Source organism: Apteryx rowi, unplaced genomic scaffold (genome assembly GCF_003343035.1).
Source record: "Apteryx rowi isolate R43461 unplaced genomic scaffold, aptRow1 scaffold_251, whole genome shotgun sequence".
Classification (NCBI taxonomy): Eukaryota; Metazoa; Chordata; class Aves; order Apterygiformes; family Apterygidae; genus Apteryx; species Apteryx rowi.
The window spans coordinates 1063208-1085315 of NW_020448875.1; the positions used below are offsets into that span (position 1 = coordinate 1063208).

A 22108-nucleotide genomic window follows, 5' to 3' on the forward strand; every position below is an offset into this window, starting at 1 on the left:
GGGCAGGAATATGTGCTTTAGCAGGTGCCTAATTTAACAAGTCCTACTTCAAATTCTTAATGTTTACATTTTCTCCTAAAATGGCAAACATTTTTTTTTTTAATGAAATGGTTACCTCCTTCGCGATTTATGCTGAGCTCTGTATAGATGAGGATTGGAACTGAATGTTTTTTAAAAAAACCTCACTGTTTTGAAACTTGTATTTAAATGAAGCTATCTTAAAATGCCAGCTTAAAAAAAAAGAGACAAAAGCCTTCTCATAAATGTTTTACTTTTAAAAACTGATTCGTTAAACAAAGAAAGCTTTATCTGCAGTTAATGAACTGAGCTGTTTCTGGATACCATGTCCTTCAAGGTTTGAGAGCTAGCAGATCTTATTCTCTTACCTCATTTTTATTCACAGATTAGAAGAGGAAAACAAGTTTTACTGCCTTWAAAAAAAWAAATAAATAAATAAAATCCCTCCCAGTTGGTTATTCAGCTTTTGAATGAACGAGTCACTGAACTGAATTAGATTAATAAACTGGAATGAGCAATCTCTTCCTTACGTGCGCGAGGAGGTCGGAAGTGCTTTAGCACTCGGGAGTTTATGTTTTTTGGAATAGTTTGTCAGAATTTTAATAGACCTTTAAAAAGCAAATTTAAAAAAACTTAATTCAAAAATCTTTTTTATCTTCCCTTCTGAAATCTAATATGAATACGGATTTTTTCCTAGCCATTTTTTTAATGGTGCATTTATTCTAGTTCTGGTGATCTAGGCAAAAGAAATGTGTTAGGCTAGCTTTAATCGTGGAATACATATTGAATTTCTTTTTTTCTCTGGAGAGCTTTAACAATTTTTTTTTTTTGAKGTAAAGTACATCTGTCTCGCAGAYGAGTTCAAGTGGTTTGGTCACTGTTTAAATTCAGAAGGCTGACAAGGCAGGCGGATGCAGTTGTGTTTTCCTGTGATTAAGAGCAAAAGTCTTTCACACTCTTATTTACTGYCCCTCGACCACAAGACTGAAGGCCTCCTGAAGCCCCAGAGGAGGTGTAATCAATTCTGAATAAGAATAGGCAAAAGATGCTAATCTGTTCAGATTTTCTCTTCTATTTATTAAAATTGGTTAGATGATGACAGGTTAGTCCCTTACATGGAAAACGGCACCACAATTCCTTTAGTAATAAACTATTTGCTTATTGTTCTACGTTCTCAAGCACGGTGCAAATATGATTAGGAAGAAAGGCAACAGTTTTGGGTGAAGACCTTGATGTCCTCCCCTCCTGCTCAACGCTGTCAAACCTTCAGTGGTGCYTCTTACGGGATCCTCCTCACGCTCAGCTTCTGTGTCCAGCTGGAAGCTGCTGCAGGACCTCTTTTTCCCAGAAAAAAGATCCTAGTTCTTCAGAAGGTACTTTCTACTTTAGTACCAGCTTAAAACATATGCCTCACCCGGGCGATTGAACAGCGCTTGAGTGTCGATTATGCCATACTGTAAATCGGGGCCCAAAGTGACGTCCCAACGCTTTGTCGCTATCGGCTTCACCTGACTTCTGCATTGCCAGGTCATTCGTCTGCTGCCTTTTCTCTGCCCTGGCGATGCCGCGAGGAACGGCTTTGCCGTCCGTCATTCGGGTGACTGCTGCTGGAAATGACAAAACGATGCCCTTAMCAGATGGTTTCAGATATTAACCTTTGTTTTAAAAAGTTTTAAAAATACTGGCTTTTTCCAATGGAAAAACATTATATAAATGCAAAATACTGTTGCTGTTCTGTTCCGTTTGAAAATGGAAGGAGGAAATGAGTAGTAGGTATGACCTTATGATAAACTGGAGAAGTCTGTTACATTCTTGGGTACTGATGTCCCACATTCTAGATTAGATTTTAATTTCCTATCTCCAAAAAAACCTTTGTACATATCTGAATGCAAAGTATAAGCTGATGGCTGTCGCAACAGMCTGGGGCAGTTTATATGTGTTGGGGCGTCCACTTAGGAAGAAGGCAAAACGAGACAGAACAGAAATAGCAGATTATGAATGGTCAAGAGAAGTTAAGTGGTAACTGCTCTTTTCCCATACTTGTAATTCAGGAACTAATAGATGTAAAATGAAATGGAAAGGTAGCAAATTCTCCTGGAAATAGTAAAGCATAACTTAAAGTTGATCAGTGGAGCTCATTGCCATTTGTTACAGATGTGCCCTGGAGTTTACTTAAATTCAGGAAGTGTTTTAAGGTGTAGCTTGTTTTAGATTAAACACAAGTTTTCAAAAGCGTATAAGCCATGTAACCTCGTCCAGATTTCTTGCCCATTTGATTCTTGATGCTAATAGATACCTGGTCCCTCAAAAATGAGGACCTGGAAGTACGTGGATGGATGTGTAATCTCTGACCGCTGTTGATCAGTCAACGTGTGTGAAGTTCCTGCCCGGCTGTAGCATTTAGTGTCTTACTCAGCTGGACGGGCAAGCAGGAGTGGGATGGGGACGTGGCCTTGGAAGCAAGATGTTGTGAGGATAACACGGGAGCAGGGAATACTGCAGTACAAGGATGGCCAGGTAACACGAGGTGGGGGAGGACTTCTGCAGGGGAAGGAAAGGGTGAAGACTGATTCAGAGTGAAGCCTCGAGTAACCCACTCACTTGCCAAGAGCTGCTCAAACTCTATGTGGAAGTTTCTTGCCAGGAAATGAGGAATATGTTGCTTTCCATATCTGCTGTAGGGATTACAAGAAATAGTCAACCTAACTTTCAGCAGAAATTTGATATTAGGAAAATGATTTCTATCTGTGTTGGGATTCTGGAATAGCTCACGTGGGCRGGCTGAATACCCTGGCTGCTCTTCCCTGGGTTGCTGTAGACTTTTCCTACTGGTAGGGTCATCTCAACACAGCAACGCTGATCTGTAAAGTCCGAGTGATCCTGCAATAAAAGGGCCTTCTTAATCAAAGATGGTAAAGTCGGAGACAGTCAGTGCTTTTAGCATTGGCATCCTGTTCTGCTAAGGCAATCCCATGTAGGAGGAAGACAGACACAAAAAGTGATTTGGCTGTAATGCAGCAAAACAAATTCTGGCCAAATTGTGGACTTGGAGTTAATGGGTACACAGTGTTACTCTGCGCCGCTCCGTAATGCTGCCTGGAAATCACGTTGAATTTTGGAGCCTGTTAACTACTTAGACTGTTTTGTTATTTCAAGTGCGGCTTCAACTGGTGAAAAATGGGGCACTTCTATGTCTTATTTCAAAAATAAAAACATTTCAAGAATATTAGAGGTAAATCTTGCTAGATTGCTTTAGAGCAATCGTACGGCTGTACGGATCCAGTCCATCTATATGTATGCATGTGTCTTCCCCCTCTGCCCCCCGGCCAAGGGGACGTTGACTTAYGGTGTCAGTTTTCTCCTTGAAGATGTAGAGTGAGTCTTTCCTGACTTTTCTAACGTGTTTTACAATATATTCACGCACCCTGGCTCGTGGAGCAGCTGTACATAAATTGTGCCCAGGCCATTTAAGAACGTGATATCCCTACTGGGTCACACCAGCCTAGTGTCCGATCTCTAATTGCAGTAAGAATCCAGTTGACAAAGGGTTGACGCTGCGGGCAGAAGTTTGTTCAGGGCTTCAGCTTTGTCTCCTGCCTGACCGGGTTCAGGACCTCGGGCATCCCGACTCAACCTCTGCCCAGATCTCTCCGTGTTACCAGTTTTCTCCAAAGACCCGTTTACCTGACCGGCTTTCTGCGGCTCGTCCGCTGTGCACCTCTTCTCAGCGAGACTGCTTGCAGGTGCCGTGGCTCATCGGTCTCAGTCACAGGCGAGAGTGGCTCTAAACTCCCTTTTACAGCTGAACAAATAATTTTTTTTGACCAATCCAGTTTTTTCGTGGCAATTATTTTATATTCCCAAGTCACAGTTTAGCAGGTATTAGGCATGAGTAGTCCTTTGATACTAACTGATGGTTGCTATTTATGACCCCAAATGTACAAAAAAAGAGTTTGTCATTAAATCGGGCATTGGTGAAATGAAGGGGTTGATTCTGTATTTATTCACTTCATGTTTCTCAGCTTTTCTTTGGAACCATGAAAACTGCAGGTTGGGATTTTTTTTTTTTTTTTAAGTTTGTTTTTGGTTACAGACAGCATTCTCTGTCCTTCGACTCCAGGAGCAGGAACTCTAAGAGGAGCAAATGATAACTCTGAATGCGAGGACAGAGGGAGAGCTGCTAAAATGTTTAACTTTTTGATCTGGATCCTAAAGAAAATCTAGAGGGAGAAAAAAAAGCTGTCAAAGTATCCTATCAAAGTATCATCCTTAAATGGTTCAGTTAGGGAACCATTTGCCGGGTCAGTTCTTGGGGGGAACTGCAGGGACTCAACCTGCTCTCTCTAGTCGTTAGCGCTACCCAATGATCTGGGTATCAAAACTGAAGGAAAAAAAGAAAGTACAGCCCCTTTTAAACTTTGGGAGATAGTTTACGATATCCATCATAACTTCATTTGTAGGGCTTGTTGCGTATAGTTCAAGCATCCTAATGCCGGCAAGGGGGGACAAGGTAGAAACATCTTATAGGGACTTCTCATCCCTTCCGCCTGTCTGGAGCTACAGAGAATCAGATTTTTAATACACAGTGAATCTAGGGTGATCTCTCTGTTTCCGCTATTAGATGAGAGCGAACTCTCTTAGCAGGTGCATCCAGTGAATTTGCATTCGCTTACATCCTAAAAATGGTTTAGATGCTTATTTAGAAAGGCGGAAATTGAGGGAGAGGTGTAGTTCGTGGTCTCCAACCGCCTTTAAAGCCTGCTGTGCCGCTCTGTTCTCTAGAGGCTCTTGCAGCAGTCTTAGTGCTCCAGCTTCTGAACGTCTTCCAGTAGTTCTTCAGATTACATGACTAGCCGTAATCATGGGAATTTAGTTCTGTTTTCAATGGTAAGTCATATTTAAACTGGGGTTTAAACTGGCTTAACAAATAGTATCCTTGTGTGGATGGGGACAGAGATTTATGTAACAGAAGAGCATACCAACACAGAAAATTACTGAATGTAAAGAATCATAAAGATCTATTTAATAAATGAACTTGAAAGTATCCCTTTAAGGCAGTAGTTTGGATAATATTCTTAGAACTGTAAAAAGAAGAGAAAAATCATCCTACAGTCTCTTGTGCTTGGCAGCAGAATTGTTAGTCAGCAAGAATGTGCAGAACTTTGTGAGAAATTGTTTTTTAGATAATTGCCTGTTGCAGACTGTCTAGAGGAGCTCACATTTTATTTTTGGCATATTGCATCAAACGGTAGCTTTTATATTTTAGGACTGATGTGTTGATTTATATATCCTCCTGTCCTCTGGTGGAGGTCCAATTTCCAAACTTGGATACGTCGGTTGAGTAACGCAGTTCAAAATTTTCGGTTCTTAGACGGGAAGATCAACTTTCCAAGGTGCTGCCTCTCCAGCTCGGTGCAAAATGGTAAGATGAGGAGGGTGGTAGGTCCAAAAGCCTCCATAGAAGAGACTTGAATTCATCTCTGGATTTTGGTGTGCGTGTCTTTGGGTGGGGTGAGATTTGCCTCTGAGCAATGCGCACACATTGGGGGGAGGCCAGGAGCCTTAGCTAAAGGTTCAGGGTCAAAATCCAAGTAAGGAATGAATTTAAAAGGAGATATATATATATATATTTTTCCTATGATCGTTCTTAGTTGTAGGCTAGTAACACGTATGCAATAGGGCTAAATTAAAACAGCGGCCAAAGCTTGTTGTTGGCATTGCCAGCTGTTAATCTCAGCTGTGCACTGGAGATAGTTCTCAGACCTTTTTGATTTATTACTCTTAGAAACTTGTTAGCGATCCGGGTTGCAGCAGCCCTTCGTTAAGGGCAGGAGGACGTAGGGGGAAGGCGCAGTTTCCACCGCGGACGATGCAGCCCTCCGTCGTGAAGCCCGTTTGGGGAGGGCTGGGTCCATCTGTTGTACCGCGGCGGCTGGCAGCGGAGCGGRTAGGAGTGTGCGTCCTCACCGTGCAAAGCCTTACTTTTTTTTTAATTGATAACCATCTTGACTTGAATTCATATCTGAATGATGCACGTRCATAAAACTACCAGGGTCTTGCCTTTTTCCAACAGTTCCACTGTTTTTTGAGCAGTGGGGCTGGATGGAGTGGGGTGAACGGTCTCCRCATAGCTTGTTTCTGTATTTTAAACCAAAATTTAAAAAAAAGAAGAAAACCCTCCAGAAGTGTGAATGACAAATCATAAAGAATCTTCTCTGATCTTTGCAAACGTAGGGTGTAGCGTGGAGACAGAGTAACAGAAAGACCCGTCTAGAAATGATGAAAGTCAGGGCTGGAATAATTCCTCAGATGGTTTCTGTTCATCACGTTATCGCTGCGAAACAGAGGGGTCTGCAGCTTTGAAGGCGAGTCACCCTTGCTCGGAGACGCTCTCTTTTGAACGGCTGTTTGAGCCGGGAGGTACCTGACCCCCTTGGAAAGGAGCAAGTGGATACCTTAAGACTGCTTGACTTCAAGGAAGGGTAAGGAGCTGCGTGTGGGAAACCAGCTCCCAGAAAGCCTCGTGCAGAGSGATTTTGGAAAATAAGCTGTGCTGTGGTTAGGAAGCCCTTTGGTGGGGGACATCTGCGGGGTCTTCAGGGCTTTCTGGAGGCTGTCAGTACTGCAGATACTTCAGGCTGCGGGGAAAAAAGGGTTCACACAAACTCCGGACGTGGTTTGCTTTGGGGGCTAAGGTCGGGACCTTGTGTTAAGCCTGAGCGTGAATCTTGTTTTCTCCTTGTTTCTGGAAAAGGAAAAGCTCTTGGATCAAGCAACTATAAGAATAAACTGATGGCAATTCTGCGCATCTCCTGGGCTCGTTCTTGCCGTCCCTTTGCCCTCTCCGTCTCCGGCAGTTAGCAGGTTTCCTCCAGAAGTTGTGTCCGTTCCGTTGCATTATATATTTGAAAAAGGGAAATTTTCAGCGAAGTTAGCAAGTGAAAATGGAGTGTGTAATGGTAGCTGTAACTATAGCCTTTGCTGCCAGCGACAGCTATAATTGTATATGGGGCACATGCATGCTAGCGGATGCTTCCCATTTAAACCACGCTGGCTTCAGCATGGACCAAATTTAGGACCTAAACACGGTGACCATAGCACTCTCAGTCTCTAATTCTATCTTTTACCATTTACTGCCTTCCTCAAATGCTTGCTGCGCTGCTTTTTTTTTTTCCTAGTTGTTCTATGGAACAGCTTTCATTTTTCTCACTTTGTGGTTATTTTAAGCTTCAGAAAACAATAAGAATGTACTTTTTTTTTTTTCTCCCCCCTCTTCTTTCCTCTGTGCTTTTATGAAAGCAGAATCTGTGTAGATAAAGCACAGTTGATCTGTTAGGGATTACTGTTTCTCCGTTATTCTTTTGCTCTTGCATATCATGCCTTTATGTAGAAGACTATTTAAAGGTGCCGTGCAGAACAGCGAGATGAAAGATTCTTTGTGCATTGAAGAATTCTGGTGTCACAGGAGTCCACCTGTTCTCCCGCAACTTTAGTTTTTTTTTAAAAAAAAGTTTATTTAAAGTGAATTTTAGTGCTCATAAAAGCTGCTGGGTTTTGACAGCCGTCAAGATTGAAAGGCTCTCCCCACAGGTGGCGGCAGCAGCGCTACGGCCCCGTGTTCAGAGCGCGAGAGCAGGAAGCGGAAGATCCACGTTCTGTTCTCATCTTCATCACAGGTGACCTTGAGCCAGATAGCAGGTTGCTGGCGCTCAGTCCTCCGTGGAGAACGTTGCAAATATTCACTTCCTTTCTTAGGAGAGAGAATACAAGTACTAAAAACCTCCTTGCGTTGTCATCGAGCAAACAAACCTCAGCTCCGGTCTACCAGAGATGAGAATAAATGGCAGTTTTCGCAGGCCGATGTTGCGAGACTTTGAGTAGGCTGCTGGTGATAACCGGGATAGTGCTTTTTGCTTGTGCAAACTTGGTTCCCGTTTAGCTCCCCTCAGACTAACTGACTGGYTTTCATGCAGGTCCAGGAAGACTGTTTCTGCTGGTGTATCCTACATGAAATATTAGTAATTTTTCTGGAGAGTCAAGTTGGATCAATCTGTAAGTCCGTTTAGTATAGCACTGTGTGTCAAGCAGTGGTCAGTATTGGGCAGTTAATGCACCTGTCCAACTTGCAAAGCTCTTCATGTGATTAAGTACAAGTGGGGTTTCCTTTCTGACCCTTCCAGGCTATCAGCTTAATTCCCAGAAGCTTCAGATTTAATTACCCATATCATTATCACAACATGCATAGCTGCAGATTTTGTTAATGACCATAAAAGTATTGAACCCTCTTTAAAATAAACGCAGATTCCCAGCCAGAGGGTCCTTTCGCACATCAGCGCTGGTGCAAGTGAATCCCACAGGTTGGCGCAGCACCTCTCAGGTCCTTTTGTCAAAAGCCAGCCCAAGCTCATCCATCTTACTGCACCTATTTGCTCCTAATTTCCTAACCTCCAGCACTTTCCTGTAACTCTGACACCAGACTCAGGTGTTCCTGCCTCTAAAATAGTAGCTAAGCAGAAGTTTCACCCTCCTCGGAGCCTATTTTTATGYGGTAAGCAAATGATGGACTTTCATACCTCTCTGTTGCAGGCTCCTTCTGCTCACTGGCTTGCTGTCATTCCTACCCCTAAAATGTTCTTCAATCCATTTCAGGCCTTTTACGCTGGATGATGCTTTATGACTTTGTAAATCAGTCTGAGTGGTACAAAATCAAATGCTTTCCTGAGATACTGATAACTTATGTCCACCGTTTCACTCTTGTCTAACCTAACGATTTGGTCGTATAATAAAAGGGATTTCAGCAGATTTGTCAGGCATRACCTTCCTTTTATGAATCCGTACTAGATGTCCTCTACTAAATTATGCATTTCCAAATGTTCTGCAATTTTGGCTTTTATCAACACTTCCAATACATTCCCATAGCTGAAGCTGGATTCCCTGTTCTAAGGGAATTCAACACAAGTCTATCACTGCCCAACAAAATTCATCAGTTTTTCAGAATTCTCCATTTAAAAAATTCTGTTTTCTACTTTTTGTCCTTATGTTATTGTATTTTTGACATTGAAATTAGTATTCTGTTTTGTGCATCTCGGGGAGTAGCGTGCTTTCAAGAAATAACCAGCTAAACCATTTGCAGTTTTGGCAGGTTTGTCACATATGGAATGAGTTGCTGAGTCTCAGCCCAGTTGCAGGTGAGAGGCGGTAGCTCAAACTCTTATTTGGTTCCCAGCTTGCTAAATAATCTCGTTTGAGACTGTGGAGACTGCTTGCTTTCTGCTTTTGTCTGAATGYATGTTTATGCGGAGGGGAGGAGACTCAAATCCTTCAAGTGTTCTTGCTTAAAGCCATTATGCTTGTGCTTATACCTACTTTGAACGTATAGCTTGCCACTTGGGCTATGGTTCCAAATATGGATTTCTCTTGGAGGTATGTTCTGACCCACCTACTTTGCACTGCAGATATATTTAGCAAAGCTTTGCCGTAATAGCCCTACAGTGCTGTCCCAAAGCTTCCAGTGTCATCCGCTCTTCTGCCTACCTACTTCCCAGGTACCTCCTGTGCATCGCGAGCCACCTGCCAGAGTTGTGCATCTGTGGTCAAGGGTTTTCTTCCACTGACACAGCTCCATTTCAGCRGTAGGTAGAGCACGGAGGCTAAACCCTTGTGGCCTCCCAGCACGCTGCTAGCAGGGCAATGGAGCTCGCCTGAGCTCAGCTTAATTCCTCTGGGTCTGCAGCAAAGAGCATGAGTTCTGGGAGAAGCCTCCAAAGATAGGAATGAGATCAGCAGACCAGTGGAAGTGGAGGCTTCCATAATCAAAGCCCCAAAGTAGGATGTGCTTTTTTATTATTATTTTTTTCTTTATCTTTTTAAAGCAAAATGCACAAATGAGTGCGTGCCCCCTGCCCCGAAGCCTGGCTAGTACAAGGCAAAGGTCCTGCTCTCAACCTGCTTATGTTGAGAGCAGCACAGGAGTTAGATCGTGATGCCAGAGTAGACCATCTGGGGATCAGGAGTGTCTTAGGACCACAGAGAATGGGTCTTCTTTGGCCTGAACCCAGCTTAGAGAGAAGCAGCTCTAGAGTATGAGCTGGGTAAGTGTCTGCCCTGTATCTGCTGCTGTTTATTGCATGAGCAAATTGTCAAGTTAGAGATTTTTAGGTTATGACAAAAATATGGAAGATACTGTGTTTTAATGGACTGGTTGTTGTTTAGAAAACCCGATTCTCTCTCTCTCTCCCTCCCTCATCTTCCTGTTAGATGTCATCCAAGATGGATTCCAAGTGAAAAAAAATAAATAAAGCAAGCAAATCTGCACTGAGTGAATCGCTCTTACTGAATTTAAACCACTTATTAACGGGGGTGGGGGAGAAAACTTGGATTACAGGTTTAGCAGGCATGAGCACATATTTCGGCATGTATTGCTGTATTTGTAATTGCCAAACGACTGATTTCTTGGAACTCTGTTTGCATTGTGAAGCACCGTTCCAGACAGTCACTTGTAGAAACCCCTGTTAGTGCGTTAAGCAGGAGAAGTCCTTTGGAAGAGTAATACTGAGCCTGCAGGTGATCTCCWTTTGAGGCATGCTGTCCGGGCTGAAGGGACAGATAGGGCAACCGTGCTGTTACGTGGACCTGCTTGAGCATCCGGCTGAGGTTTGCTTGAACGTTACCCCCACTTCTACTAGGTGTTTAAGAATCTCTTTGGACAGCAGTATGCAAGACTGTGAGAGATTCCTGTACAGGGTAAACTTCTACTAGTGAGCCCTTTAGTTTACTGGTCGCTTATTCCCCTTCATACGCTATTCAGTCAGCAAGTAATCACAGAACGGAAATACCTAAGAAAACAAACAGCTCCTTTTTCATGGATAGCTCTTTCTCATGGCATTTCACTTCAGCCTGAAAATATTGTCCCCTTTTCCAGTGTGCTGCTTCAAACAGCTAAGCATTCTCCAAAGCTTCCCAAACCCTGAAATAATGAAAGCATTTTGCTGAATCCTAAGTGTTCTTGATTTTTCATAACACCAATATAACCAGAACGTTTTTATCGCTGCCAGTCTATTGATTCAAGTCATTTCTGTATCTTCTAAATCAGCTAGTGGGTAGAAGTAAGAAAATGGAGTGCCTAGAGAATAAATCTACCAGACTACAACTTCACCTTGGACAAAAGAAATTGCACACTTTCATTTGCATCTGCTGAACCATGTACTTCTGCAGGAGCGGAAGAGCCCCACAGGCTTTCTGGCAAAGCACATGAAAAAGAGAGCTTGGATCTGACTGTTTGCTTGTGATGGATAACACCTAGAGAGACTGACCTGATGAAACTCTGGGTGAGGAGAGAGGAGGAAGAGGGGAACACAAGAAGGGAGGGTAGAGACGCAGATCAGTATTTTAAGCACAACCTTTTGAYGAAGGCGCGGGACGGAGAGCGGCAAGGAAACCTGTTTGATCTGCTGCTGCAATCGCGGAATATCTTCCGGATCCCAACCCAGTCCCAAGATCACTGGTGGACAGATAACAAATCATATTCTGAACTGAACAACAGATGGGTGGCCTGGGTGTACTATGACCCTGTCCATCAAATTTACCTTCAGTTACAAGGCAGAGGGCAGACGTTGGTGAGACTGCAATGCTTGTAGTCTCCTTCTGTGGCACAATTTTAGGCAAACTTGTTCTGGGATGGAAAGGGATTGCTTATTTTATTACAAGCAGCTGAGAGCCCACGGAGCTATTCAGAACACTATTTAATGCTTTCAACAGTTGCTGACAAGTTTATTGGTTGTACAGCATGCTGCCATCTTACTGTTTGGGGAAAAAGCAAAGACCATCTAAAATCCAAAACCTATTGCTAAAAAGATAAATCTTCTCTTAAATCTCACGTATATTTGCTATTGTTACATGCTAGCACGTTCCTCTTAATACTTTTCTGTGTTTGCTCCTGTCTAACATACAGCAATGCAAAAATAAAGGATTTAAGGCATTTCTTATTTCTATTCCGTGCTCGTTCCTGGTACCAGTGATGGCAGATATATTTCCCCGTTTCTTTTACCAGGTCAGCAACTGGACTTAGGTTCTTCAGCTCACTTCAGCTGAAAATGTTTGTGACTTGCACTGGGCATCTCAGTATTTGCATAGGGTTTTGTAGTAGCAGGTTTTTGTGCCTGCCAAGGGCATGCTGTACCCCTATCCTGCAGCACACCTCCCTCTGTCAAGTGACCTGACACCAGGTGCGATTCCTGGAATTCTGGTAAAGAAGACTTGGTGGCATCCACTAAGATAAGCTGGATGGAGATCCCCTCGAGAGTCACAGACGAAATAAGGTCTCTGCGGGTCTGGTCAGATAAACATTTCATTTTCTTGGGAGTGTTGTATGGTTGCAGTACCTCCCATGCTGGCACTTGTGACTGACCAAGCTCTACGTAGTGACTGAGCATTAGTTTTTGTGGTGGGCATTCATATCCTCTTTGAAACAAGTAAACTGCTGCTTTGAGAGGGATTGGCAGCCAAAGAGGAAGGCCAGTCTTTAAAAGACTGTTGCTATTTTAAGTAAAATATGGGAAAGTCATGGTATTATTCAACTTATTTAAACCTACACGACTTCAAGATCAAACTCCAAGCTCATTAGGCACTGGTTCTAGTAGCCTGTGTTAGTCATTGTCCAGGCATTGATGGAACAGGTATGTTTTCCAATATTTCCAGTGTGTCCTAATGCTGGCAGGCTGGGATTAGTTTATCAAAGCTTTCTTGACTTTTCTTTGACCTGACTTTCTGGCCATCTCAGATCTGCAGGATGCTGTGCTCCTGCTACTCTGCGCTGGTCTTCCTGCAATAGGTAGTGCTGGTCTGCACGTGTGGCGTTTACACCTCTTGAAGCGTGYGATGTGCAATGCAATCTGCCTGGTCGTCTTCCAGCATGAGTGATCTCCCCACTGAGATCTGGGAGCTATAGTTGTGGTACTTTCCTTTTGTTCGTAGTGTGCTATGGTTCTCAGGCCGCATCCCGTTGCAAACGGGGTAAGTCGTGCCTCCATGTCCAAAGCAGTACTTGGTGCTAGTTAGACGAGAGAGATGGCAGGCAGTCTTAGGGCTCTTCAGGACCTCAGGAAAGAAAGTCAAGTTCTCCTACAACATATTGCATAGTAATTCGTTTGAGCAGTTCCAGTTGGTGAGGAATTTAATTGCAGCATAATTACGGACATAACCACACAGGTATGGGTTGCACAGGAAAATGCCTCAATAGATTTAGTAAGCAGAGATGCTCAGATCTAGCAGTAATCTGCAATGTAGGTGTACTTGTAGCATGCAGACATACTATGCTTGGCAATGTAGAATCTCATTTCAGTGTGGTATGTCCAGTGCTCCTATGTCACTATATTCCTTACACAAAACTGTCAAGGCAATTGGTGTTAATTGGGATCTCTGTTGAATGAGCCCCTTATTTATTGCATGTTTTGTCCAGACTTGGACTCAAGGACTTGACTTGACACCCCCACAATCCCCAGTTTTGTCCGGGGATCATACTATGCTTTGAACTGTGTGCTCCTGCTTACTGTCTTCTAATGTGTCGTTACTGATTTAGTGAGCACCTCTGCTCTGTTGCAGTACAGTATCAAACATTTTGGACTGAACCACTTAGCTGCRAGTCACTATCTCCTTGAGTTGCCTCTCATCTGTAAATGACCATCTTACTCTTCCTCATCCATTTAAATACTCAAACTGATGTAAGTGGATTAAGCTAACCTATCTGATCATTAAGGAAGTTGTCTTTGCTGCCTAGCAGCCATTAGCTATCACTATTAGCCATGAATTTCTGTGCTTTGCTGTCATTCTTCTGCTATCCATACTGACCTGCAATTTTAGCTGGAAATGCTGGTTCACCTCTGGCCTTTGGTTTCAGGCAAGTTTTTAGGCATGATCAGAGGGGACAACATACAGAAATTCAGGAGATGTAACAGTGTGGGTGCTTGGTACGTTAGGCCTGAAGCTCGTTTATAAMCAATAATGAAAATATAGCCTGGGAATCTCTGCTGAAGTGTGTCTGGAGATGTATCTTGACAACATCATTTCGTTTTCCAGCTGTCGATGAGGACAAAACGATACTGAATTATGTCCTTTTCACTGGGACTATGTTGTCTCATATGTATCTCTGGGACTTCTGGAGTAACTCAGAGATCGTTTCCAGTGAAATATGGAAGAACTTTTCTGCCGTTCTGAAAGCTTTGGGTGAGTTTGGGAACTTCGTAATTTAGCTGAGGTCTTCTCTGCAGAGAGGATGGATTGCTAGTCTGCTTCAGAATGGAGCCTGACCTCCACCTTGCACTCTAGACAATGCCACTAAATTTGGATAAGAAGCCTTCTTTGGTGTAGTATCGGGGAGCAAAAAGGCGATAGCAACAATGCTGACTGCAGTGCTAGACTGATCACACTGTGGAGATGTACCACAGGGAACGTTGTGGGAGCAATGATTTACTTACTTGCTTTTTTACGCGTGCCAACTGTTGCTTTCTTTATCATAAGATCGAGGTGTGTGTTTTCCAAGGGGCAAAATGCTTGTTTTGGTGGTTTCCCTTAGTTAAGAGTTTGGAGGCAGAAGAGGGGACAGATCCTGTCAAAAATATTCTGCTGTAAGCTTGGCAAGCTGCCATGGTATTCCCTCACCATAATCCCGACATACTCCTTTCTTCTGGGATGCAGTAAAAAGGGTTTGGTAAACCAACACAAAATCGCAGTAAGACTGGGAACAGTATTGATTGGAGGTAACTTCTGAGCAGTTTCTTCAAGATTTTTCTATTCTTGAATAGGGCACGGTCTATACCTCCCTTTGGTGTGGAGGTCTCAACCTATCCCGTAGGATATGGTCCTCCATAGCTATTCATGCCTTGTTACCTTGTGACTGAGCTAACATACTCTGTGCAAACTGCGTTTGGGGTAACCCAGGAGCTGCAGCAAATGGACAGTGTCTGCTTTGCTTGCTTGGTAATGATTCTTGAGGAGAGCTCGTTGTGCGTTTTCTTGAGGGTCTCCATGAGAACTTGCTCAGGATACAGATCAATGTACTAACTTAAAGCAGTAATATTTAAATAACTTAGAGCCTGAAGACTTAAGAGGCAACTGTCCTCCTGGTGTCGTGGTACAGTGACTGCTGAAACTGGATGCTGAGCACTGCTGAGCCCCAGCGCGAGCTCAGGAGGTGGCAAGGCAAGGCAGTGCTTAGAGAGGGTTCTTAACCTTGCTTTCCAGGGCACAAATGTAACACATCCTCAAGTCATATGACAGAGTGTATTTTTTTTAATAGGCCTATTTTGGGAAAATGGGCTAGAGTCCTAGATTTGCTTTTGTATTTTGGACACTAGTCCTACTTTTGTGCATGTACTCAGATGAATTTATCTTTAAGTTTCGAAACAAATACAATACTTGGAGTTTTCAAGTCACTGGGTAAACAACAACCTGTCTGAGCATCTCCTGACAATAAAGGACTTTCTAATCAAGCAGGGAAAGGCTTAACAAGAACTATTACCTGGAATCTAAAGCCAGACACATTCAAAGTAGAAAACAAGTACAAATTTTTAATGATGATGGTGATTAGCCACTAGAATGAGCTACTAAGAAGAGTGATGGATCCTTGGTCTTCTGGACATAAGTTAAGCCAGTAGCAGGTTTGTTTTCTTTTATGCTGGCCTCAGCATAGAGAAGGTGAAGCAAATGAAATATAACGGCCTTTAGACACACACATGCACACATGGAGTCCAACCAGAAGACCTAGCAGTTCCTACTGACCTTAAACCACACATCTATCAGTTAATTAAAGGACTTCAATTTGTCAAATTGTCTGTTGCTTYTAAGGGAGGATTATGTTGTAATTATGCACAGGGTTGGGAATCTGGCTTTATCGCAAATTCAGCAGCGGCAGAACTTCATTTATGGTGCTGACTTGACTCCTGTTTGCTTCGCCATCCAGTGCACCAGGTTTATCAGCAAGCTGGCACTCGGTTCTTCAGCATTACATGAGCTGGTGGCCCTAATAGTCGCAGGGCCTATATCCTTGAGCAGTTATCGTGTTCAGCCACTGATACTATCCTTAGCTTTAAGCCAAAAATTTATCCTGTCCATGATTTAGCTTCTACAAAGTGGTGATATTTCTCTTTCACAAGGACACAGAGCTTTTAATTTGTTGTTTGTAAAGCCCATTTTAAGAACTTACGAAGGAAGGTATTAGTGAAATACAAAGTGGTGACATTTTTCACTATGTGACTCACTCAAAAAATTAAAAAGGAAAATCAATCTCTTTTCCAAATAACTGAGATCAGCCTCATCTTTACCAAGTAACTTCCTCCTTGCTTCTGCAGGGAGTTGTGGATCAGGGTGAACTGTACTTCAGAACATCTAATTGCATGCTGTGAGAAATGAAGAAAACTGAAGTGGATCCCAAGAATGTATTAAAAACCTGAACTAAAATGAGAATGATTTCATGTCAAGTGAGACAAATGCAGAGTTGATACTCCAGTGCTTCACACATCCACTTGTCCTTGGCACCGAGAAAATGAGATTTTTAATATCTGAAAAACAGATTGCCACGAAGACTCATCCATTGTAAATTTAAGCTGTCTTTATAGCAACTTAAGCTGGGGACAAGATTGTTCATTACATTTGATTCTACAACTGTGGCCATGATTTCCATATTAATAATGAATTTTTTATTATAGGGACCAGAAATAGGAAGGGGAGCTGGTAGTATGTTTTCCCTGTGTTTTATTAACAAGCAATTTATTTAATGAATAATGCGAAGAGGGCAAAGGTTGGTGAGTTCTTCCTTGCGTGTCAACTATAGATTGTGGTGACACCTGCTTTTGCTGCTGCGATTAAGCCTGTTTTGGCACTTTAGTTTGTGATAAAAGAAGGGGAATGGGGGAAAGATGGATATTGATTCATGATTTTGAGAGTCGTGATTTGTTTTTGGTGGAAGCTGCATTGTTTGGGGCTGAATAATTTGGCTAAAATTGTAGGCGAGGGGTTGCTCATTCTGATGAGCCCTTACAACAACTTGTGAGCAACCTTCACGTGCGTGGGGTGGGAGGGTATTTCTGTGCCGTTGGACTTTAGACCAGCTTTGAGTCAAAGACTGTTTGTAGCCCTTTTCAATAGCTGCTGTGCTGTTCTGGCATCAGATGTAGGAAGTGCTGTTTTCCTCCTATTTCTGTTTAACTTGGTTTTCTTTCACAATTCCAGCTACAAGTCAGCCCCGAGGATTCCCTGTCCTGCCTTACTGTTTGGCTTTGTCTGTGACAGTTTGCAATTGCTTCTGGACTGTGACACTATCACTTCAACCTTTAACACAGCAAAAATGGAGAATTTCTCTTATTTTCGCACGAGCTCTTCTTTATTTCTTTCTCTTTATTTCTACTGAAATGCTATCATCTTCTCTATCTGCATTTACAGATCTGGAGTCTCTTGGAAGAGTTCCTTCTCCCTCCTTTGTTCACGTCCCAAACTAGATCCTAATGGCTCTTCATTTATAACATCTGAAGTCTGTACTGTTTTTTTTTCTCTTCCATTAGTATCACTAAAATCATTGTCCTGCCTTTGTCATCTCTCACCTGAGTTACTGCAGCCTTTTCTTTGGCTCTCTATAGCTCATCTCATCCTGTTCCAGTTTTAATATAGTGTTTCCTGATGATGGAAAGTGATCTTTCCTTTCCGTTGTGGGTTATGTTCTTTGCTTCTTCCACGCTCCTCAGCCTGGAAGCCAATCTTTCTGCGAGGAATCCAGTTCTCTACCATTAGCCTCTCTGACCTTCAGAAAGTTTTTATATATTTAAGACGAATTTGTTCCTCTTTGGAAAACAAAACAGTTCTCTGTATTAAACTCAAGATTTGGCAATAAGTCAACAGCATGATCTCATATTTTTTGTGACTGCTTCAGGGAAAACGTTTTAAATATAGTTGAGAGATTTAACAGAGAAGTGCTTTGGTGTAGAACTATCTCTAAAATGTTTGGGGTGGGTAACTGCAAGGGACCTGGGTATTTGTCTTTTCCATCCGTCAGTACTTCAGTGTTGTGGTTTCTCTCCTAGGCCACAGCACCTGACCTGTGGTGTGCTGGGACTGTTGGTCTTTTCTGTGACTTGCTCTTGGCGGCCTCCTTTCCTGGAGAGGAAGAAGGCAGCTCAAGACCTAAATGTGGGCCAAATAAGTTGTTTTGGAAGTGGCAGCAGCCAGCTCTCAGCAACTCCCTTCTCCCAGAAAACACCCAGGTCTTTCCTTCTCCACGTCTGGGTGTGAGCAGTCACGTGGCGGAGAGACTTGAAGGTCCTGGGAAAATTGGCGACTAGAAGCTGACTGCTGCCGCTTCTAGAAAAGGTCATTCAGCCCAAAGCCTTTGCCCTGAGGGTTCCCAAGTTATTCCCAAGTTATTATATGGCAGGAGAGATGTATAAATGATGTAGTGTGTACCTAGTGAGCCTGGTATAGTCTGTGCATGGGCTGTGGACTCCATCTGGAAGAGGTCCAGCTTTTCCCCGAAGTGCAGATATAGCAGGTCCTGTGGTGCAGTAGAGGAAGGCCGTGCTATGGTGTCTGCGCCACCGCTAGCCAGTGAGAAGAGCCAAGATCTGTCCGTCCGCAAGGTCTAAGTGCTGATGTTATAGACGAGCTCTTTATGGAGCAGGGTAAATTACCCCACGCAGATCTTGGTGCTGCTCTACTCAATTGTTCCCAAGCTTGCCTGAAGTGTAAATGTTCTCCCTAGTTCTTTCCACCTCTGCTTGGATATAATATCCTGTCTTTCTCTTTCCCATTGGTTGATAGTTTTGCTTTTGAAGCACTTTGAATCCATGTTAGTTTGTGGAGAGAGACATCAGCAGTGATAGCTAAAGAAAATTCTATTAGGTCATTCCTTTTCAGAACGTAGTACCTGTCTTCTAAGCTCTTTGCGGATGTTAGCCAAATAATCCTTTTAATAGCTTTTGTGAGTTAAAAGGGTAGGTAACTGTCATAAGGCTAAATGATTGCATAGATTAATTTACTTGTGGCCAAAAGAAATCAATTGTAATTTAAATTTTAGTCTCTGGACTGATTACACTACCAGACATCAAATTTCTCCTTAGGAGTCTCACTATGTGCATTGAAGTATATGTCTATGATTATATATGGATCTGGATTAGTTACAGATTACCGAGAGTAATGTGATTGAACATTTCCAGTTTTAAATCTATGGCTGTACACAAGCTCAGAATACTCAGCTGGTTGGCCTTGTTTAGATCTATAAAGCATCCATTCGTAACTTGAATCGTTATAATTCATAGGGTGTTCAGATGTGAAGAATTATTTACCGGTCTTTAAGACTGTGGGTCCACTGCGAACCATGTCAAAGCTCCCACTGAAAGCAGAGGGAAGCAAGAGGTTTGGGCCTTAATGATCCATAGAATAAAGCAAAAAATTTGAGAGATGGAGTAAGAAAATTCAGCGATTCCAGGGAGTATTTTTCTTAATCATGGTTATATTTAGTGATGGGTATACACTGTACTGCCTCTGAGCAGACGGATGGATTAGATGATTAAGAAGGATCCTGAAGGGACTTACCTTTGTTTTTCCTGATCAGAAGTGATTTGGGGCTACTGTCTGGTGAGGCTGCCATAAGGTTGCCCCTCTGTAATAAAACTCTAGTTGTATAGTTGTTAGCCAGATAACAAGAAGTCAGAATGTATTTGCCTTTCATAGAAATCTCTAACTCTTGTTGTATCTTTTGTTTGTCTGTCCTACAGAATGGTGAATAACACTGAAGACCCCCAAGAGGCTTTATAACGTCCCATCCCCATGTAAAGTATGCTCAGAACTTTTCCAGTAGTGTAAGTACAAGACAAAAAAAACCCCAGTCAGTTGATGAAAGCTCAAAAGTTTGTTTCTATTGATTTGTCTAAAAAGAGCAGAGAACTGGTTACAATGATTATCAGCAGTTTGCTAAATTGGAGAGTGCCACTGGTGTGGTATTTGCAAGACGTTTAAGGCATGGAACAGTAGAATTTAATTCTTTACTTGGTTTGGCTGATATGTTATTTCTGCTTTTGTGTCAGAGAAAGAGAAGGAGAATCGTACAATTTTTAGACTCTTAGTCTTGTTCAGAGAAAGGGTACTATTAAAAGCTGGAGGTGGCGATCCATTTCCTGGACATACTAGGTGGATACCAGAGCTGTGCAGGAAAGCTTAATGCCACTGCAGACTTGGTGAATGGGGATGAGTACACCGTAAAGGTAGTACTGTATAGCAAAAGCAGAAAACCAGGGGCAGCTAATATTAGAGTTGAATGTGTTGATCCAAGCCACAGCTGCTGGATCTTGAATCGCAGTATGAACAGAATTCAGGTTGTCTAAATCTCATGCTTGAGGCCTGTTACTTTGTTCTGTTAAATGACTTCTCTCATAAGTCTTGAATGTAATTAGTATCCATCCTGTCACTTCGGTAAACAAGCAGATGAATTCAAAGTTTGAATTCATCCATCTCTCTCGCTGACCAGTCCTATATCCCTGTTCCCCATACCTCTTTTATAGGCATGACCAAATGTCTGTGCAGTGTCTGTCAGATTCTGGAGATGCTTTGACCTCCTGATTTCTGACTGTACCTCCTGGCAGACTGAGCTAGAAGAAGAATCCTGTCTACAGAACAGGTAGCAAGAAACAGGGCTGCTGTGAATGTGGTCAGATTTGTCCCAGATGGATTATCTCAAGGTTGTGTAGCCACCGCATGGGCCTTTGTAATGTGAGGGCCGATACAATCACGGGCTTTTGTAAGCAAAGGGTAACAGCTGATCAAGGCGGGGGGATTTTAATTAACCCACCAATGTATTTCAAACAGGCCTCTTGACACAAGTACTGAATAATTATTTTCTCTTGCTTTTGGGTTAGTCTTTCATCCAAAATCAGTGGTTTCTTATTTTGTTGCCAGTCCCGTGAGCCTCCTCCTATTCTTTCTTTGTAGCTGGAAATACATTGGATTTTAGTGTTAAATAGTCACCATTTGAAATTGTAAAGTTCCAGTTCACAGCAGGAAAGAAATCTGGTGGAAAGGCCACACTGCCCTGTACATCTTTATTATGCTGGCAATTCAGAGTTTGCAGAATGATCTTAGCGCTCCTCTGTGCTTTGTACGAGCACAAGGACAGTCTGTCAGCCTCAACTCTGAATCAGACTTCTAACATAAATCTTGAAGCTGTGAATTACACTGTTTTAATTTCCTGTGTTTTATCCAAATTTCAGTCGGGTTCTGCCTCTGTGCAGTTTCACTTGGATATCGTGTTATTCTGCTGCTTTCTGGAATCGTTGTGCAACACTGATGTGTGCTGTTAATCAGCTGCCACCCTCTATTAGAGGGGTAGCTGCTTTTTTGATTGACTCCAGGATATGTGTAGTTAATACATTGCATTCTCAATGACTGTAAGTGTGGGTGAATGATTTCTGACTGGGTGAAAGCTGGGATGAAACAATTTGAAGGGGATTAGAAAGTATTAAATTAGAGGAAATGGGCCAAGATGACCCAGTTAGGTATAAAGTTTTCAGATTAAAGCACAGGTATCTTTTAAAAAGGATGAATGGGCTTCATGGTTGCGTAAGAGGAAAGAAGAAAACAGCCGTAAAAAAACCCAAAAAACTAGGTGCGACAGCCCACTAGCTAGGTGGGACCTGTTGTAAAATGATGACCTGTCTCGTGTGCATCTGCTTATAATGATTATTTAGAAGAGAAAAGAGAGACAGAGTAGAGAAAGGGAAAAATAAGTATGCATGGGCTAGGGAGAGCAGGAATACAGCTCCCACATCTGCAGTGAAGACCAGAGCTAAGATGCATTTTGCAATTTGTTTTCATCACCCCTCCAAGTCAGGAAAGAGTTGCTCCAAAATAATAAGCCAAAGGAATATGAGAGTTTTGACTTACGTATTGCTAAAGACTAAAATCGAGCAGCTGACACAGTTTCTGCCCCCAGTTGTGTGCTCCCTCCGGCTCCAAGAGAGGTAGCCACTCCTGGAGCAGGCAAGATAAAGTAGCTTATAAAGCAGCGTTGGAGGTATTTCAGTTTTCAGCCCAGGGTTTTAAAGTAAACTGAAAT

General features: G+C 42.6%; 1 protein-coding gene across 16 annotated transcripts in view; it reads left to right on the forward strand.

Annotated features, from left to right (window-relative positions):
* The window catches only part of HMBOX1 (homeobox containing 1), a 117236-nt gene that overhangs the window by 22611 nt on the left and 72517 nt on the right, over positions 1-22108 (forward strand). For all 16 annotated transcript variants that reach the window (XR_003253682.1, XR_003253680.1, XR_003253681.1 and 13 more), the window contains exon 2: positions 19776-19859. Coding sequence is in view for 4 of the 16 variants with exons in the window: in XM_026066956.1 (XP_025922741.1) it covers positions 19837-19859 (23 nt within the window). In the remaining 12 variants the exon portion in view is untranslated. The remainder of the gene's footprint in view (positions 1-19775; positions 19860-22108) is intronic.